Raw genomic sequence first — 18,196 nt, forward strand, 5'->3', positions numbered from 1 at the left:
TTCCATTATAGAAATCTACAGGGGTAAAAAAAAAGGAAGAAATCTGCACAAAAATCTGCAACGTGTGCACATACCTAAAAAAGGATTCTGACCTGCATTTTCTGCCAAGAAATTCAGAAACTGCACAGAAAATTCCACAGTCAAATCTGCAACTTGTGCACATAGCCTTATATGAATGCACATGTACAAACACAGAATAAAAATGCAAACTACAGAACAAAAATATATTTATTAGAAATGTCAGCATGAAACATTAGCCGTCATTAGACAGGAAGGCAACAGTGAACAAATCTAGTGTCAATCAAAATGGGGTGGTCCGACTAATCGATTCTAGCGTGGTCTCGTATCCATTATCCTTCAATAGTTCAACACACTCCGAATGCTGTAAAGAAAGCAAACAAACGTCAGTAGGTGGTAAAGTTATGGAGACGTAGTCTTAAAGGGAACCTGTCACCCCGTTTTTTCAATATGAGGTAAAAATAGTGTTCAATAGGGCCTGAGCTGTGCTGTACAATAGTGCCGCATCCTGCGGCCATTTTCCTGAAGTCCCGGGAAGCTGAGCACTCCATCTGCGCACGCGCGGCCTCAGGAAGATGGCCGCCCCCACCGATAAACCGTTGAATAGCGCAGATCGCGCTCTTTTTCTACCGCTGCGCAGTGCATTCGGCTGTTGCGCATGCGCGAACCACTATGCCAACCCCGGGAAGAAAAGCAAGAGGTGGGGGAGAAACAGTGATTTCACCACGCCCATTTGACCAGACCTGCGTGATTGACAGCCGAAAACGGCAACTTTACTAAGGTATTTTCGAGCAAAGGTGGGGATAATAAAAGCACTCTTGTACAGCACAGCTCAGGCCCTATTGAACACTATTTTTACTTCATATTGAAAAAACGGGGTGACAGGTTCCCTTTAAAAGGGAACTTGAGCGCTTCCCAGGGCCCCCAAACCATTACCATGTGTAGTTGCTAGCAATAAACCATTAGTTTTAATGTTTGCTGCATATGTAGAAAAAAAAAAAAAAAACTTTTAGAACTGCGGTGGCGATTGTCTAAGTAGTGGTAACTAGTCGTGGGGGTATTGCTTTTCCCACACTAGGCAGTGGTGATACAGGGCTCAACCAGTTGTTACTGCCGACATAGCAAATGACATGGCAGGCTGTTTCCTACGTCACCGATGAAGCCTGGCTTCGTACATCCAGCTTAACGTGCATGGTTGGCGGAGATTTGAAAAGGGTCACTGGTGATGACACTCTTACAATCATGTTACTCACATCCACAGGGACATGACATTATTAGTGGAATGACGTGCCTGGGAAAACAATGCCCCCACGAATATTCACCCACTAATTATATTCCAGCCGCAAGGATTAAAAAAAAAATGTTATATGCAGTATTCAATAAGACTATAAAAGGCTATTTATAAAGTGTATAAGGCTAATAAATACATGGTGGTTTGGGGGAGGGGGTCTGGAGAAGCTGTCAACTTCCCTTTCAGACAGACACCAAATGATCTATCACGCACAAATAATAATAACACTAAAAAGCCCTTATCCATCAAGTCCTGTCCTATAATTCTCTAATGTTATTGTTACATAATGCTGCTTTGTCATATTGGTGGTTAATCACTGTCCATCTATATACGGAAATACAACAATTTTTTCTCAACAACACAATTATATTGGGCAAAATAGCTTAAAAAAACTAACACAACAACCTATAACATCCATGCATCCAGAGACTGTCACTTCTGCATCAGAAATAAATGGCACCGGTGATGTTACCACCAGGTTAGGAAATTCTGTGTAGCAGCAGAACAACAGGGGTTAAGGAATCTCTCTATGGTTTTCCACTTACCTCTTCCCAGAATGCATCAGTTCAAAAGCTTCATTAATTGAAATGAATGGCAAAGTGTGAGTTACAAACTCATCAACTTTTATTTTTTTAGCCATGTATTCGGAAACCAACTTGGGGACACTGTCTACACTTTTCCAACCTGCAAAGGGAAACAATTTACCATAAAATTTTACATTTTATATTAAGTGTCGCCCCACACCGTCCTGCCTTTACATTTTCCAGCACTGATGTTAAGCAACTCGTTTCCAGTTATTCTGGTGAGAACTTCTGGTTCCCCATTTCCCCCCTCAGGGCATATTCACATGCAGCAGATCTTTCCAGAAATTTCTAAATCCTAATTGCAAGTTTTTAAGAGGGGCACGGATTTCTGCAAAATGAGTAGGACAACTGCAGAAATGTCTGCACTGAGGTTGCTGCATGGGATTTCTTCAGTACAGAGAGCAGGTCACCAATTTGAAGCAATAAAAATCTCTCGTGGCTAAATCCAGTTTAGCCAGGCCCAACTCAGCTTTATTTCCATCTATTTTTCAAGAATCATTTTTCTCTTAAACACTGCAGCGTCAGAATAATACAGATCAACACATAGTACACATTATTTTATGATGCCCCTGGCTCCTTACAGGTTCCCTTTCAGTTTCTCTAACCTGTACAAGTCAGAATATATGTAAAAAGACAATTTGCAAAAAAAAAAAAAAAAGTAGGTTAGGAAGTTCTACACATAGAAACAGTAAAATGACTGATAACAGCCATCAGTTTGTTTACAGCCTAAAGGAGCCAAGAGACGTCACCCAGAGGATTACTGTAGAGGAGTCTCAAACCTAATCTGGGGTAATCAGATCGAAACATGAACTAAAGGTACCGTCACACGAAACGACTTTACAACGAGAACGACAGCGATCCGTGACGTTGCAGCGTCCTGGATAGCGATATCGTTGTGTTTGACACGCAGCAGCGATCTGGATCCTGCTGTGATATCGCTGGTCGCTGAATAAAGTTCAGAACTTTATTTGGTCGTCAGACCGGCGTGTATCGTCAGGGTTGACACCAAAAGCAACGATACCAGCGATGTTTTACGCTGGTAACCAGGGTAAATATCGGGTTACTAAGCGCAGGGCCGCGCTTAGTAACCCGATGTTTACCCTGGTTACCAGTGTAAAAGTAAAAAAAACAAACAGTACATACTCACCTGCGCGTCCCCTGCCGTCCGCTTCCTGCTCTGACTGAGCGCCGGCCCTAAAGTGAAAGTAAAAGCACAGCGGTGACGTCACCGCTCTGCTGTTAGGGCACACAGCTCACACAGTACAGGAAGCGGACGCCGGGGGACGCGCAGGTGAGCATGTACTGTTTGTTATTTTTACTTTTACGCTGGTAACCAGGGTAAACATCGGGTTACTAAGCGCGGCCCTGCGCTTAGCAACCCGATGTTTACCCTGGTTACCCGGGGACCTCGGCATCGTTGGTCGCTGGAGAGCAGTCTGTGTGACAGCTCTCCAGCGACCAAACAGCGACACTGCAGCGATCGGCATCGTTGTTGCTATCGCTGCAGCGTCGCTTCGTGTGAAGGTACCTTAAGTGAAGATCCATACATCACATCTGATAGAGAATAGGTAACAATCGGCAACCGGGCGTCTTCCTACAAAACCTAGATTATTGCACAAACATTTGAATCTTACATAAATATAAAATGGGAATTTTTTTTTTTTTTTTTACAGGATGTAGAAAAACATACAAATGTCAGACTCCCAAAAACAGTACACAAAGACCCTTAAAACCAATAGGGACACTACTGTTCTGCTCAGTATATAAGACACGCATAAAGTGATTAGTAAAAAAAAAAATGTATTAATAAATGTCCAGAAATCTGCGACACAATAATTGTGTAAAAGGAATGTTGCACAGCACACCAACGTGTTGGTCCATTAAAGCTACAGGACAACCAACTTTCATATTATGGTAATACCTGGGGCCAAAGGTGATATTCTTTGACTGTCCCCAAATTGATTAAAAAACCCCCAAAACAACAGACCTGTTGCCCGGGCCAGAGCCTTCACAGTTTGTCTGAGCAGATGTCTGCTGACGGAAAAATGAGGGCTGCAGCGCTTATATGGAATTGTTTACGTCACAAGATCACTGGGAGACAGTGCTTCGAATGGAGGAGATGCTCTAGTCTGGAAGAAAAGTGTGCATTGTTTAATTTTATGATGCATATTCAAAAGTGATTGTGTGGTAGAAAAAAGGCCCTATAATGAATGCCTACATTTAGAATTTTTGAGGAGTTGTCAGACTCAAGAAACCGGACTCCTAAAATAGTCCTAAATTAATGTCATCCAACAGCACATATTGCGCTGGGCCACAACGCTACTCTCCATTTTCACTGGACGTCAGAACATAGTGAGAACCACAGTGACGTCCTGTGATGGTGAAGGAAGGTGAAGTGGCTGCTGATGCACATTAACGTAGTGATATTTAAGATAACAGGTATTATCATCATACACTCCTCAACAATGAAATTGAAACAACAAGAAAAAGGTCATGCAATTATGGAAATCAGAGGATGGATGGGTATCTTAGGGCTATGCAAAGGATTAAAAAATGGAAACATTTTCAAAACATCTCGATATCAAGTGTTGGAGCCACAGAGGAAATTTCTGCCACACTGAATGCACTTAAGCATGCAAATCATCAAGATCAGCTGCTGGCAGCTACAAATGTAATTACAGACCAATCACGTCCCAGATATGTTTGATGGGAGACAAGTCCAGAGACGCTGCAGATCATTGTACTAGGTTTAGGCTACGCAGGCTATTCACAGTAGGGCGAGTGGCATGTGGCACTGATGTGGTGTTGAAAAACAAAAAGGAGCTAGGTGATTTTTTGAAGGTAGTAAAGGGAAATGTTTTCTTCATATCAGAGGGCTGAAGAGGAATATCATCAAGACAGGGCTCCTTCACAGTAAAGGCTAACACATGGGCTCCTTCATAGTAAATGGTACATAACCTGGACTTAGACACAATCGCCCTACTAATATTTTAGCCACAGGGCTCTAAGGACTGAATTAATGTGGGAGATGGATCTGGCAGCTAATCTGACTGTATCAGGAGAGGAGTCAGCCAAGAAATCAGCAGCCTTTAGAATGACAGTAAGAAAATATAACATCTAGTCTCTAAATGCTTTCCCACTTAACTACTAAACTAACGGTTCTATCCATAAGATTAGATCTGCAGCAGGGCATGTACTCGGGTTTATAAACATGCACTCCTCAGGAAGCTTCCAGCTTTCCCATCCATAGATTCTTTGAGGGGGCTAATGTCATGAAAAGGGAGAGAAGATTTTCTAGAGAGCTTAGAAATAGAGACAAGAATTTACGGAGTTAAGTCCCAACAATCAGACTCCTGAGATATTTATGCTTAATGCTCGAGTATAAAACCGGTGTCAGTTTTTCCCTCTTAGGCTTCCTTCACACATCCATATAAAAACACGTATGTGAAAAACCAGTACCAGTATCAGTGGCTTCCATTCGTGTGCCCATTTTTACAATTAGTGAATCAGTGTTTTTCCGGTATGGATAAAGAAAAAAAAAAAAAAAAAAAAAAAAGGATAACAAAGCTTCTCCTATACTTTGCAATGTTAAAACATGGTGCGCACAAGGATGTCATCCATGTAAAGTACATTGTTCACGGACCCATAGACTTGTATTGGCCCTTGTCATCCTTGCTGTCAGAGAAAAAAAAAAAACATGTTTCTCTCTGGCTTTCATGGACACATGGACAATGGGTACGTGCTGCATCCGTGTAACAGACGGATATCACACATACGTGTGACGGAGGCCTCCTTACACAGAGCAGCCACATTTGTTACTGATGCCTTCAGTCTTGGATGCTACCATAGGTGACTGGGACGCACCTAAAGCCCCGGACCTGCCTTCTTTATAGAGTGCACTATGGCGGAAAGCCGCTGCACATGTGCCCCAATTCCACAGGCTGCAGTGACACTTCCATTTCCCGTTGCCCATACCCTTCAGTGCTGGATTTCCCACTTCCCCTTGCAGTACCCCACTGCCTCCAACATTATCCACATGCCGAGTCACAGTGATCCTCCATGTGCCCCTCTGCCAAGTATACTGCCCAGAGGAAGTAAGGTTAGTAGGTCAGCACAAATTAGGCTAGGAAAGATTACTCCTTACCCTCAATAGGGATGACAGCCATTCTTCAAGATAATCAGCCAAAAAAAAACACCTGTGAGCCAAAGGACTCAGCGTCCTAGGACAGGAAAAGTGGGTGGCTCTGCCTTTTCATGCCTGCAGATTACTTGCCCTAGAAAGTAGAGCCTCTTTAGCACATCATTAACTCCATGACTTCTCCTTCTTGGTGTTGTAATGTCAGTGTTGAGGAGCGTAGGACAGTCTCTTTTTCTAATGGTGGTTGTGCTGTACCATTAATGGACCACATGGTACCATTTGTCAAGTTCCTTTCGCACAAAGACAAATTGCTCTGGGCATCTAGCACCCTTTTACTATTTGTAACTATTTTTATACTCAGCAGAGTAGTAGGGATCCCTTTATTGGTTTTAGGGGTCTTTGCGTATTGTGTTTGAGAGTCCATCATTTCTATGTCTTTCTATTTCATGTGAAAAAAAAGACTGTATTCTAGGCATTTTATATGAAGACTCAAATGTTCCGAAATATAGAATTGTATTGTATTACTCAGGTCCTATCTTTCTGATGAATTTTTTAAGCTGCTAAGGTGAAGAGTATCCAGAATGTCAAAATGGCTTTTCTCACCTCCAAAAGCCGTTCCTTTCCATGTGCGCCCAGTGACCAGCTGAAATGGTCGGGTTGCAATCTCTTGTCCAGATGCTGCTACTCCGACAATGACACTTACACCCCAGCCTTTGTGGCAAGCTTCTAACGCAGCTCTCTAAAATACAAAAGACAAGGCTGTTATCGAAAAACAGCTCCCCTAGAGGCCAACTGTACACAAGCTACAGTGCCAAGAACATGGGGTTACGGTACACAGAACTAAATTCATATTTCAATAGGACCATGAAAAATGTTGCTCTCGGTTAATACTTGTCAAACTGAGGTAGACCTCGCTGCCTAGGAGTGTGAAAGTTGTGATCACTTCTGTCAAAACTGTGCAGAACCAACATGTCCTATCTGTGGATGGAGCAATCTCTGCTTTAAACGAGTGATCAGCTCTTCATCTTTCTTTTCTGCAAGTTTGGCTCGGATTTCTGCCTCAGTTTAAGGAGCGACAAGGAGATTAGGGCAGTGACAGCTCTTATTTGAGAAATCCTGCAACAAGTTCCAATAAAGGAATATAAACTATAAGGATAACACACTTTCTCTCTTTATTTCCAATTTAGTAGTTAAAAATCCATGATGCAAACTAAAAGTGACAAGTGCAAGTAGCTTACATGTACTGAGAGCTCCATATGATCAAAGTGTTTATTCTCTTAATATATTGCAGTCATCATATTATACAAGTAATGTCATAGAACTAATAGAGTAGAGAATAATTAAATGGGTAGAAAGGCAAAATGAGCAATTGTAAGTACAAAGAGCTATATAATATGGTGACAGCAATATAATAAGAGGATAACAAAAATGTGACGGGAATGCTTCTTTAACAGTGTTTGGAGTACGCTAAACATGTAGCTACCTGCACTGCTCACTTTTACGTGGTAGGATGAATTTTAACTACTAAAATCCTAAATAAATATCTTTATGCTGTATGGTTTAAAGAGTCAGATAAATCCTATTTTATGAAAAGCTATCCCTTGCATAAACACTTAGCATATTAAATTCTGTAATACATACATTATATAGCATTACATTGGGATAGTAACTACTCATGAAAGGAATTCTTAAAATCAGCTTTGCTTATGGCCGAGATAGCTTCAATTACACCAAACGATGAAATACTGTATTGATGACTTGAACAGTTTTTCCTATTTTACACCTCCGTCCAAGGCTTTACTTTCTTACGACCATTTAATAAACCTCAATTCAAAATTCCCTCCATAGTAACCTTTGTTGGAAAAATGTCTTGATCCCCGATATCTGTTTAGAACAACCACCTTTAGTTATCAATGTGTTTACTCCAGTTTTTGGTGTAAAATGAGTGTAAAGGGGTGTATATAGTCCAAGGTCATCAAGTATCAAATGAGTGTGATCAAGTTTGCCAATCTCTTTTGAAACTTTTTTCTTTAATCAAAAATGGCAAAAAAAAAATAAAAAAGCAGATATGGTTCCACTGGAGATGCAATTTAGGCCGAATATATTAACATGCACATGACCTTTTGTCCCTACTAAAGTTATTAATCTTGTGCCAGTATCTACAACTATACTCTCCAGTTTTAAGATACGCCATGAGTAGCAGAGTATTGCATAGTGAACACTGCTCGGCCTAGTGACTAGCTGGAAATTTGGGAACAATTTACCTTTTTTTGGAATAATGTAATAAGTCTTGACAACAGCTTTATGTGGTATAATACAAGGTTTCACGAGGTCTGCTAGAGTCTGTACTGAACTAACGCCTAGTTTAGCAGGTAGCAATAAAGAATACCATTTGTTCAACTATATAGTTACCATAACTCCAACATTTCCTATGCACTCGAAGGAATAATCCACGCCTCCGTCAGTCATGTCCACCAGCACTTCCTGGATCGGCTTGCTGTAGTCCGAGGGACTAATACATTCAGTAGCTCCAAACTCTTTGGCCTTTTCAAACTTGTCCTTGTTCAGGTCAATTCCGATAATGCGCTTAGCACCGGCTACTTTACATCCCATAATGACCGCAAGGCCAACCCCTCCTAGGCCAAACACTGCACAGGTAGAACCTGGTTCCACCTGGTATATAAAAAAACAAAACTTGGAAGTTATTGAAATATAGCACAAAATTACAGTAAAATGTGAAAGCCCAAAAAGAAAAATATATGGTGCAGCATAGCACACAAGAAATGTAAAATGATAACTGAATGACACCATTTTTTTTCAAAGACACCATTCATTTTACTGCATCGTGTACTGAATAACAGGAACAGAATTCTAAGTGGAGTGAAATGGTGAAAAACGTGCAGTTCTGAATTTTTTCCTTTTACAGCATTCATTCTGCGGTAAAAGTTACCCGGAAAACTGATTCGACACATTTCTGTGATTAGGAGGATACCAACATTTTTTTTAGTTTAGTGGTGAAAAAAACCCAAACATTTACACGTAAGAAAACAAATTTTATATCAATCATTTTCTGAGACCCATAATGTTTTTCGTTTTCCATCAATAGAGCAGTAGTGAGAACTTTTTTTTTGTGGGGCAAATTTACATTTTAATGGATAGCATTTTGGGGTAAATTTGACATGTTGATCACTTTTCATAGCATTTTTTTTTTTGTTTTAAGGCAGTTGCAAAAAAATTTGCAAATCTGGAATTTTAATTTCTTTGTGCATTATGGCGTTTATTAATCGGGTTAATAAATGAAATATTTTGGAAGCTCAGACTTTTTCACAAGCGGCAATACCAGATATACATTTTTTATCTATTTTTAAAGGGAGCGATTACAATTTTTAGGGGTTTTTTTTAATAAAGTTTGTTACTTAGTCCCTTAGGGGCCTGGAAGTTGAGACTGTCTGATAACAGACTATATTGGGCAATACATAGTATTGTAATATATAGTGTAAGTCTTGGTCTCCTTTAAAGCTCAGCATATAGCTGAGCTTCAGACGAGAACAGCGATATCGGTGACTGGGCCTTCAGCATGCTCCTGGCTGTCATAGTATCCAACTGACACCGGCTGTGACGTCACTTAAATGACACCGGAAGTTTAAATTAATACTCGGCTCTGGGTGCCGCTCTTAGTGACCGATTACCACTATTTAAAACAGCCGGCATCAGCCAGTCTTCCCAGCCTATACCCGTACAAAGTGTCCCAGACTCTGCTTAGAGGACCTCCAGCTGACTCTTAGTTAGGATTATCCCCGACACAGCGATACCCATTATGTATACTTTGTTTACTTTTGTTTTTGCACAAAAACTGAGTTTTTAGTGGCAAACACATTTTTTCCGCTATTTTTCTTTTCGAATTTTGGTTAGCCTGATTGCCATAACCACCATTGGCACTTCACGATTAGACCGTGGGGGGGGGGGGGTTGGGGGGTGTCCAATGGAGTGAAAGAGAGCCCCCTCCTTATCAAAATCAGTTTTTCAGTGCCCAATCTCACTTTTCAGTAAATTACATGGCAAAATTAACTGTGAAATTGAAAACTACATCTTGTCCCGCAAAAAAAAAGCAGTCACATGGCTAGACCAATGGAAATATAAGAATGAAGGCTTTTGGAAGAGGGAATTAAATTACAGAAGAAAAAAAAGCAAGTAATGAACGGGTTAATGCATACATCGCTCATGATATATGATTTTGGGCAGTCTTAAAATCTGCTGTGAATGTATCCTAAATAACGAAGCGATTGTGAACAGGGCCTATGGAAACGCTCAACCTGATTACCTTGGCAGTGTTCAGAGCTGCTCCATATCCAGTGGACACCCCACAGCCCAGCAGGCAGACTTTGTCCAGAGGAGCAGAGTCCTCTATTTTAGCAATCGAGATGTCAGCAACAACGGTGTATTCAGAGAAGGTGCTGGTGCCCATGAAGTGGAAAATCTGCTTTCCTTTGCAGGTAAACCGGCTAGAACCATCAGGCATGAAACCACGGCCTTGAGTTATCCTGTAAAAAGTCCCATAATATGATGTTACCTCATAAAACAGTAAGAAATTACATAAAGCAAATACCATATAAGGCTAAGTTCCCATTAGGCGTTTTTGCAGCTTTATTTATGGAAAATTTCAGCTGCGTTTTACAGTACCAGCAAAGTCTATGACACTTCAGAAATCTCAAACACAACTTGCTTTTTTTGTCATCAGGATTTTGAGCTTTGCGTGTTCTTTGCACAATATAGACTGTCACTTCTTTCAGCGTTTTTCACCCATTGAAATTAATGCTTGATGAAAAAAAACAACAAAAAAAAAAAAAAAAAACACCAAACACACAGCAATCAGTTTTTGCTGCGTTTTTTTGTGGCAAAACCTGATTCTATAGGTTTTTTTCCCCAACACTAAATTAGTATGCACAAGAGACATATGTAGCATGCCAAAACCGCAGCAAAAAAAAGTTCAGCTTCTTTCCTGCAGAAAAAAATGCTGATAAAACGCCTAGTGTGAGAGTATAAGCCGAGATTTTCAGCCCATTTTTTTTAGGCTGAAAGTGCCCCTCTCGGCTTATACTCAAGTCATTGTCCCGGGGAAGGGGGGTCGGCTGGGGAGGGGGAGCGGCGGCTGTGACATACTCACCTGCTCCTGGCGAGGTCCCTGCATCTCCAATGGTCTCCGGGCACTGACAGCTTCTTCCAGCGTTGAGCGGTCACCGTTACCGCTCATTACAGTAATGAATATGGACGCAACTCCACTCTCATAGGAGCGTAGCCGCATATTCATTACTGTAATGAGCGGTAACGGTGACCGCTCAACGCTGGAAGAAGATGTCAGCGCCCGCAGACCGGTGACGCAGGGACCTCGCCAGGAGTTGGTGAGTATAATGGGGAGGGGGAGCACTGCGCGATATTCACCAATCCTCGTTCCGGGTGCCGCTCCGTCTTCCGTGTCCTCTGCAGTGACGCTCAGGTCAGAGGGCATGATGATGTGGTTAGTCCGCACCCTCTGCCTGAACGTTAGTGCAGAGGACACAGAAGACACAGCGGCGCCGGAACGAGGACAGGTGAATATTGCAAGTGCTGGGGGCCTGAGAGGTGAGTATGTCATTTTTTTTCTTTTTTTTTTAATCGCAGCAACAGCATATGGGGCAAATATCTCTATGGAGCATCTTGTGGGGCCATAATCAACGTTTGTGCAGCATTATATGGGGCAAATATCTCTATGGAGCCTCTTATGGGGCCATAATCAGCATTTGTGCAGCATTATATGGGGCAAATGTCTGTATGGAGCATCTTATGGGGCCATTATTAACCTTTGTCCAGCATTATATGGGGCATATTTTAATATGGAGCATCTTATGGAGCATTATATGAGGCTTCTGATTCAATATGGATATTCAAAAACACTTAACCTACTGATGTCTCAATTAATTTTACTTTTATTGGTATCTATTTTCATTTTTGACATTTACCGGTAGCTGCTGCATTTTCCACCCTAGGCTTGTACTCGAGTCATTAACTTTTCCAAGTTTTTTGTGGCAAAATTATGAGGGGGGTCAGCTTATACTCGCGGTACTAACAGACGCCATCAATGAATAAGAAAACAAGTAGTCACAGTGATTCAAAGGCATACAAATACAAAGTTACCTGATCTTCTGACATAGGTTGGTTTTGGGGTTCAAGCAAAATTTGCATTCACCACATTGAGGGATATAAAGAGGAATAACTCTGTCTCCTGAAAATATGGCAAAACACAAGACATATGAAAGAAGTTTGGTAATTGTATTAATAAAATTATCTTACTGTGTGTCCACAGATTCTGGGTCATCACGAGACTACAAAGCCTGCATTTTCCCCAATTCTACAGACTCATTTCTATCCATGTGTACAAACTGTCTCTTCAGAGAGGAACTCTATAGCGCCTCCTATTGGAAGTAGCAGTCCTAAAAGTCAATATCGACCCTTTAATGAGCCTTGTCACGTGACAGGATCAAAGCCATACCAGAATCTCAATTTGCAGACATGTTTCATAGCGTATTTAATTTACCGTACCAGAGAAGCATTCGAGGGCAAGAGGTCACCATGGTAAGGGAAGGGTATAATGGGCATCTAGTACCTATCAGAGATTGGGGGTTACCTGGTGTAGACAAACCACATCAATAGAGGGGCGTCCTCTGTTTTGCTCTTGAACTATTATTTAGAAGGAAAAGCTACACCTAAGAGCAGCTTGTCCTCCAGAAAACAGGACAGTCAGTACATGCCATCAATGGAGCAGCGCTTCCACCCAGGACTGGGAATGTTATGTCAGTTACTGGAATTCCAGGCTCAGCTCATAAAATGCTGATGCATTATTCTTTTCCTTTGTGTGACGGATGCCAGACACATAATGGAAGGCTCACACTCAAGAGTTTTTTTTACCTTAGTGGTGCAGTCACGATTTGTAGGAGATTTGTGGACGTGACCCCTCTGCATTGTGCAGGCGCGCCCAATACATGAATGACATGGGTACACGCACTCCATATCTCAAAACTTTCCTACCTTCCTCAGGTTAGATATTATGTGGATTTCTACTTACCGGCTTTAACTCTTGTAACGCCTTCTCCCACGCTTTCTACAATCCCAGCTCCTTCATGGCCAAGAATCACTGGGAAACATCCTTCAGGGTCAGCACCACTTAAAGTGTAGGCATCAGTGTGGCATACAGCCGTGGCCACGATCTGCGAACAGCCAGCAGTAAGGCAATAAACTAACATTTATGGCAGCTTATTCCTGTCTCACTCCTATAAAGGCAGAGGGCACTAAACAAAAGGTTACCTTAATGCGCACTTCGTGAGCTGCGGGTGGTGCCACCTCTACGTCTTCAATTGACAGAGGTTTTCCTGCCTCCCAGGCAACTGCGGCTTTACACGTAATTACCTAGAACAAGAAATAACCCGATCTCTTAGGCTGGGGTCACATGGTGAGGGTCTCATTCATGTGGTGGCTGTCATATGACTACTTCAGAGTTACAATTTGACAGTAAAAAAAACTTCACTCACACTGCACCAAAGTCGTCACCGATGGTAAGGATGTGTGTGACTTGTGCCCAAAAAGCCAAAATGTTCATAATCCCAGGCTTATGTCACAAGTCACACCATATCACCCTTCCAAAGTACCCCCAGCTGTAGATACAGACCAAACTGAGGGAGCTGCAAGTCACTGTCCACATGGCATTCTGCCTCTCTAGTAACTTTTAGGGAGAGACAAATGTAATAAGTCATCTATTGCAGCAGTAATGCAAATGAAAAAACGGAGGCAGTGGTGCCTCACTGGTCCATCAGGGCTCTGTTTTCTGGAAAGCAAAAAATTCCACTCACAAATTTATTTATTTTTTCAATTAAAAAAAAAAAACAAAAAAAAAACAAGAAAAGAATACCCCATAAATAACGGGATCTGGCAGCAGTTTCAAGGCTGAATGTGCCGTAACATCCACAGCATTTTGTGGAGAATATCCTCAGCAGATGCGTACCACATGGACATACCCTAAAAGCAGCACTCCAGCAGAGTTTTTTATTGTGCCACTTGATTGGGGCTTTGTTTGTAATTCCCCTACCGCCTGTCTTACACTCTCCTGCCATCGCCTTGATCGTTTTCAACCGTCGCTCCCATCAGTCTACAGGGAAAGGTGACCGGCCGGCAGCTCCAGTGTTTCATGGAACGAGCCGGAGGTCGTATTTCAAATCAAGTGTATGTGAGCCCGGCTCTGGTGCTCATAGACTTGCATTTAAAGCGCCACTCCAGCGATGAAGAAGAAAAAACAGCTGGAGTGGCACTTTAAGGCCAAGCTCACACAAGCCATTTTTTCTATCTAAAGTGCCAAATGCTTTGGTGGTTTATGGGCAGATTACATGTGCGATTTATCCAAAGCACATGTATAGCCATTATAGCCAGGACTGTCCCTGCACAGCGCACCGGCCATTATAGCCAGGACTGTCCCTGCACAGCGCACCGGCCATTATAGCCAGGACTGTCCCCGCACAGCGCACCGGCCATTATAGCCAGGACTGTCCCCGCACAGCGCACCGGCCATTATAGCCAGGACTGTCCCCGCACAGCGCACCGGCCATTATAGCCAGGACTGTCCCTGCACAGCGCACCGGCCATTATAGCCAGGACTGTCCCTGCACAGCGCACTGGCCATTATAGCCAGGACTGTCCCTGCACAGCGCACCGGCCATTATAGCCAGGACTGTCCCTGCACAGCGCACCGGCCATTATAGCCAGGACTGTCCCTGCACAGCGCACCGGCCATTATAGCCAGGACTGTCCCTGCACAGCGCACCGGCCATTATAGCCAGGACTGTCCCCGCACAGCGCACCGGCCATTATAGCCAGGACTGTCCCCGCACAGCGCACCGGCCATTATAGCCAGGACTGTCCCCGCACAGCGCACCGGCCATTATAGCCAGGACTGTCCCTGCACAGCTCACCGGCCATTATAGCCAGGACTGTCCCTGCACAGCTCACCGGCCATTATAGCCAGGACTGTCCCTGCAAAGCGCACCGGCCATTATAGCCAGGACTGCCCTGCACAGCGCACCGGCCATTATAGCCAGGACTGCCCTGAACAGCGCACCGGCCATTATAGCCAGGACTGGCCCTGCACAGCGCACCGGCCATTATAGCCAGGACTGTCCCTGCACAGCGCACCGGCCATTATAGCCAGGACTGTCCCCGCACAGCGCACCGGCCATTATAATCAGGACTGTCCCCGCACAGCGCACCGGCCATTATAGCCAGGACTGTCCCCGCACAGCGCACCGGCCATTATAACCAGGACTGTCCCTGCACAGCGCACCGGCCATTATAGCCAGGACTGTCCCTGCACAGTGCACCGGCCATTATAGCCAGGACTGTCCCCGCACAGCGCACCGGCCATTATAGCCAGGACTGTCCCTGCACAGCGCACCGGCCATTATAGCCAGGACTGTCCCTGCACAGCGCACCGGCCATTATAGCCAGGACTGTCCCTGCACAGCGCACCGGCCATTATAGCCAGGACTGTCCCCGCACAGCGCACCGGCCATTATAACCAGGACTGTCCCTGCACAGCGCACCGGCCATTATAGCCAGGACTGTCCCCGCACAGCGCACCGGCCATTATAGCCAGGACTGTCCCCGCACAGCGCACCGGCCATTATAGCCAGGACTGTCCCCGCACAGCGCACCGGCCATTATAGCCAGGACTGTCCCCGCACAGCGCACCGGCCATTATAGCCAGGACTGTCCCCGCACAGCGCACCGGCCATTATAGCCAGGACTGTCCCTGCACAGCGCACCGGCCATTATAGCCAGGACTGTCCCCGCACAGCGCACCGGCCATTATAACCAGGACTGTCCCTGCACAGCGCACCGGCCATTATAGCCAGGACTGTCCCTGCACAGCGCACCGGCCATTATAGCCAGGACTGTCCCCGCACAGCGCACCGGCCATTATAACCAGGACTGTCCCTGCACAGCGCACCGGCCATTATAGCCAGGACTGTCCCCGCACAGCGCACCGGCCATTATAGCCAGGACTGTCCCCGCACAGCGCACCGGCCATTATAGCCAGGACTGTCCCTGCACAGCGCACCGGCCATTATAGCCAGGACTGTCCCTGCACAGCGCACCGGCCATTATAGCCAGGACTGTCCCAGCACAGCGCACCGGCCATTATAACCAGGACTGTCCCTGCACAGCGCACCGGCCATTATAACCAGGACTGTCCCTGCACAGCGCACCGGCCATTATAGCCAGGACTGTCCCTGCACAGCGCACCGGCCATTATAGCCAGGACTGTCCCTGCACAGCGCACTGGCCATTATAGCCAGGACTGTCCCCGCACAGCGCACCGGCCATTATAGCCAGGACTGTCCCTGCACAGCGCACCGGCCATTATAGCCAGGACTGCCCTGCACAGCGCACCGGCCATTATAACCAGGACTGTCCCTGCACAGCGCACCGGCCATTATAACCAGGACTGTCCCTGCACAGCGCACCGGCCATTATAGCCAGGACTGTCCCCGCACAGCGCACCGGCCACTATAGCAAGGACTGTCCCTGCACAGCGCACCGGCCATTATAGCCAGGACTGTCCCTGCACAGCGCACCGGCCATTATAGCCAGGACTGTCCCTGCACAGCGCACCGGCCATTATAGCCAGGACTGTCCCTGCACAGCGCACCGGCCATTATAGCCAGGACTGTCCCTGCACAGCTCACCTTCCCCGCAGTGTCCATTCTGCACTCTGCACTTGCTGGGCGGCGGCGCTCTACCCGTCCGGCACTTACAAGATGCGGTACCGTGAGCGCCCCCTGCCGCACGGAAGGACCCGAGCACGTCATATACTGCTGCAGCTCACTGGAGGGCTCTGCGCAGACAGATCTGATACAGTCTTCTCATTCTATAAGTCGGAGGGAATTACAACTGCACATGGTGGGCACACACAGAAGAGACCCTTGTGAAAGGACACTATATGGGCCCTCTGCTGTCCAATGTCTCCCCCTAATGCACAATTCCTCCTGCTTTGGAGGTGGCAGTGGCCCCTAACCCCTTGGGCCCCTGTGCAGCTGTACAGCTTGCACTTAGTGTGTCCCTCTTGGCATTTGAAAGATATAAAATTACCAGAAAGTCAGAAGATCATTTATTTTCCTTATTACCAAATTTTGTGTTGGAACCACGCTGTTTCCCTTTGCCTGAGCCATGTATACATTGTGTGCCCCGGCGCTGCTGCAGACAGCCGGTGCGACGCCACAAGGCATTTTCACTAGAATTCTGCCCTAAAACTGTACGTCCTACAATTAGGCCATGGAGGAGTGGGTGATAAATGCAGAAGTGGTGCATATGTTTCTGTTATACTTTTCCTTTTTCCTCTTAGTGTTCCTCTTCTGGTTTTGGCTACAAATACTGAGGTAAAAAACGGACCAAATACTGAACGTGTGAAAACGGTCGTACAGAACAGAAAAAGGAACAAACTCCACGTAGCGATACTCAGGCTGCGGCAACTTTTTATTTTTTCAGGACTGTTTATAAAAAATCACGGACAGACTATATTTTAAAGACACATTGCAAAACCATAAGAAATGCTATGATTATTAGTGATACGTGGCTACACGATCTTTTTTCACGGCCATAAATTCGTCCCTCAAGGCCATAAGGCGCACGGCGCACCGTGGAATTATTGCGGCCCATTTTTGCGGCCCCATAGAAATCTATTGGGGTTGCAAAAAACGGGACGCAAAACCACGGTTAGTGTAAAAGAAGCCTTAAAAAAGTAATGAAAATGCTGCTTCACATCTGCACCAAAAATGCATCAAATAAGGTGGAAAATGCATAAAAAAAACACAAGACACCAAAAAATTCCTTCAATCCTGCTGTAAAAAAAAAAACCCCGGGAAGAAAAGAAAAACAACAATCTACACCAAAGAAGGAAAACTCATTCCCAAACGCGGGTTAAAAAATACATTTTTATTAATACACAATATCAAAAATACATAATCATGTTCAAAATAATATAATAACAATGTACCATAGGGGGGAGCATACAGGGACAGAGATACAAGTGGGACACCTGGAAATAGCAGAGCAGCATGCAGACAACAACCTGAAAAAATAGACTGC

At 44.6% G+C, this 18,196-nt stretch overlaps 1 protein-coding gene across 1 annotated transcript; it reads right to left on the reverse strand.

Moving 5' to 3' along the window:
* Window positions 1-210: 210 nt before the first annotated feature.
* Window positions 211-17,165, reverse strand: LOC143788148 (alcohol dehydrogenase class-3). The gene is made up of 9 exons (XM_077277564.1): window positions 16,798-17,165; window positions 13,370-13,471; window positions 13,131-13,272; window positions 12,203-12,290; window positions 10,353-10,572; window positions 8,444-8,704; window positions 6,635-6,770; window positions 1,855-1,993; window positions 211-382 (listed from the first exon to the last, which is right to left on the reverse strand). The coding sequence occupies exons 1-9, from the start codon at window positions 16,918-16,920 to the stop codon at window positions 358-360; spliced, it is 1,236 nt and encodes a 411-aa protein (XP_077133679.1). The 5' UTR covers window positions 16,921-17,165; the 3' UTR covers window positions 211-357.
* Between the last annotated feature and the right edge of the window lie 1,031 nt (window positions 17,166-18,196).

Source organism: Ranitomeya variabilis, chromosome 1, assembly GCF_051348905.1.
Source record: "Ranitomeya variabilis isolate aRanVar5 chromosome 1, aRanVar5.hap1, whole genome shotgun sequence".
Taxonomy (NCBI): domain Eukaryota; kingdom Metazoa; phylum Chordata; class Amphibia; order Anura; family Dendrobatidae; genus Ranitomeya; species Ranitomeya variabilis.

Bases quoted from the DNA above. Each gene is read 5' to 3' on its own strand.
- LOC143788148 (XM_077277564.1), bottom strand. From the start codon at position 16,920: ATGACGTGCTCGGGTCCTTCCGTGCGGCAGGGGGCGCTCACGGTACCG. The intron at 8,705-10,352 runs GTAATCAGGTTG...TTTATATACCAG, and splicing joins CAGCTCTGAACACTGCCAAG to GTGGAACCAGGTTCTACCTG. The intron at 383-1,854 runs GTAAGTGGAAAA...CTTTCTTTACAG, and splicing joins CTGATGCATTCTGGGAAGAG to CATTCGGAGTGTGTTGAACT.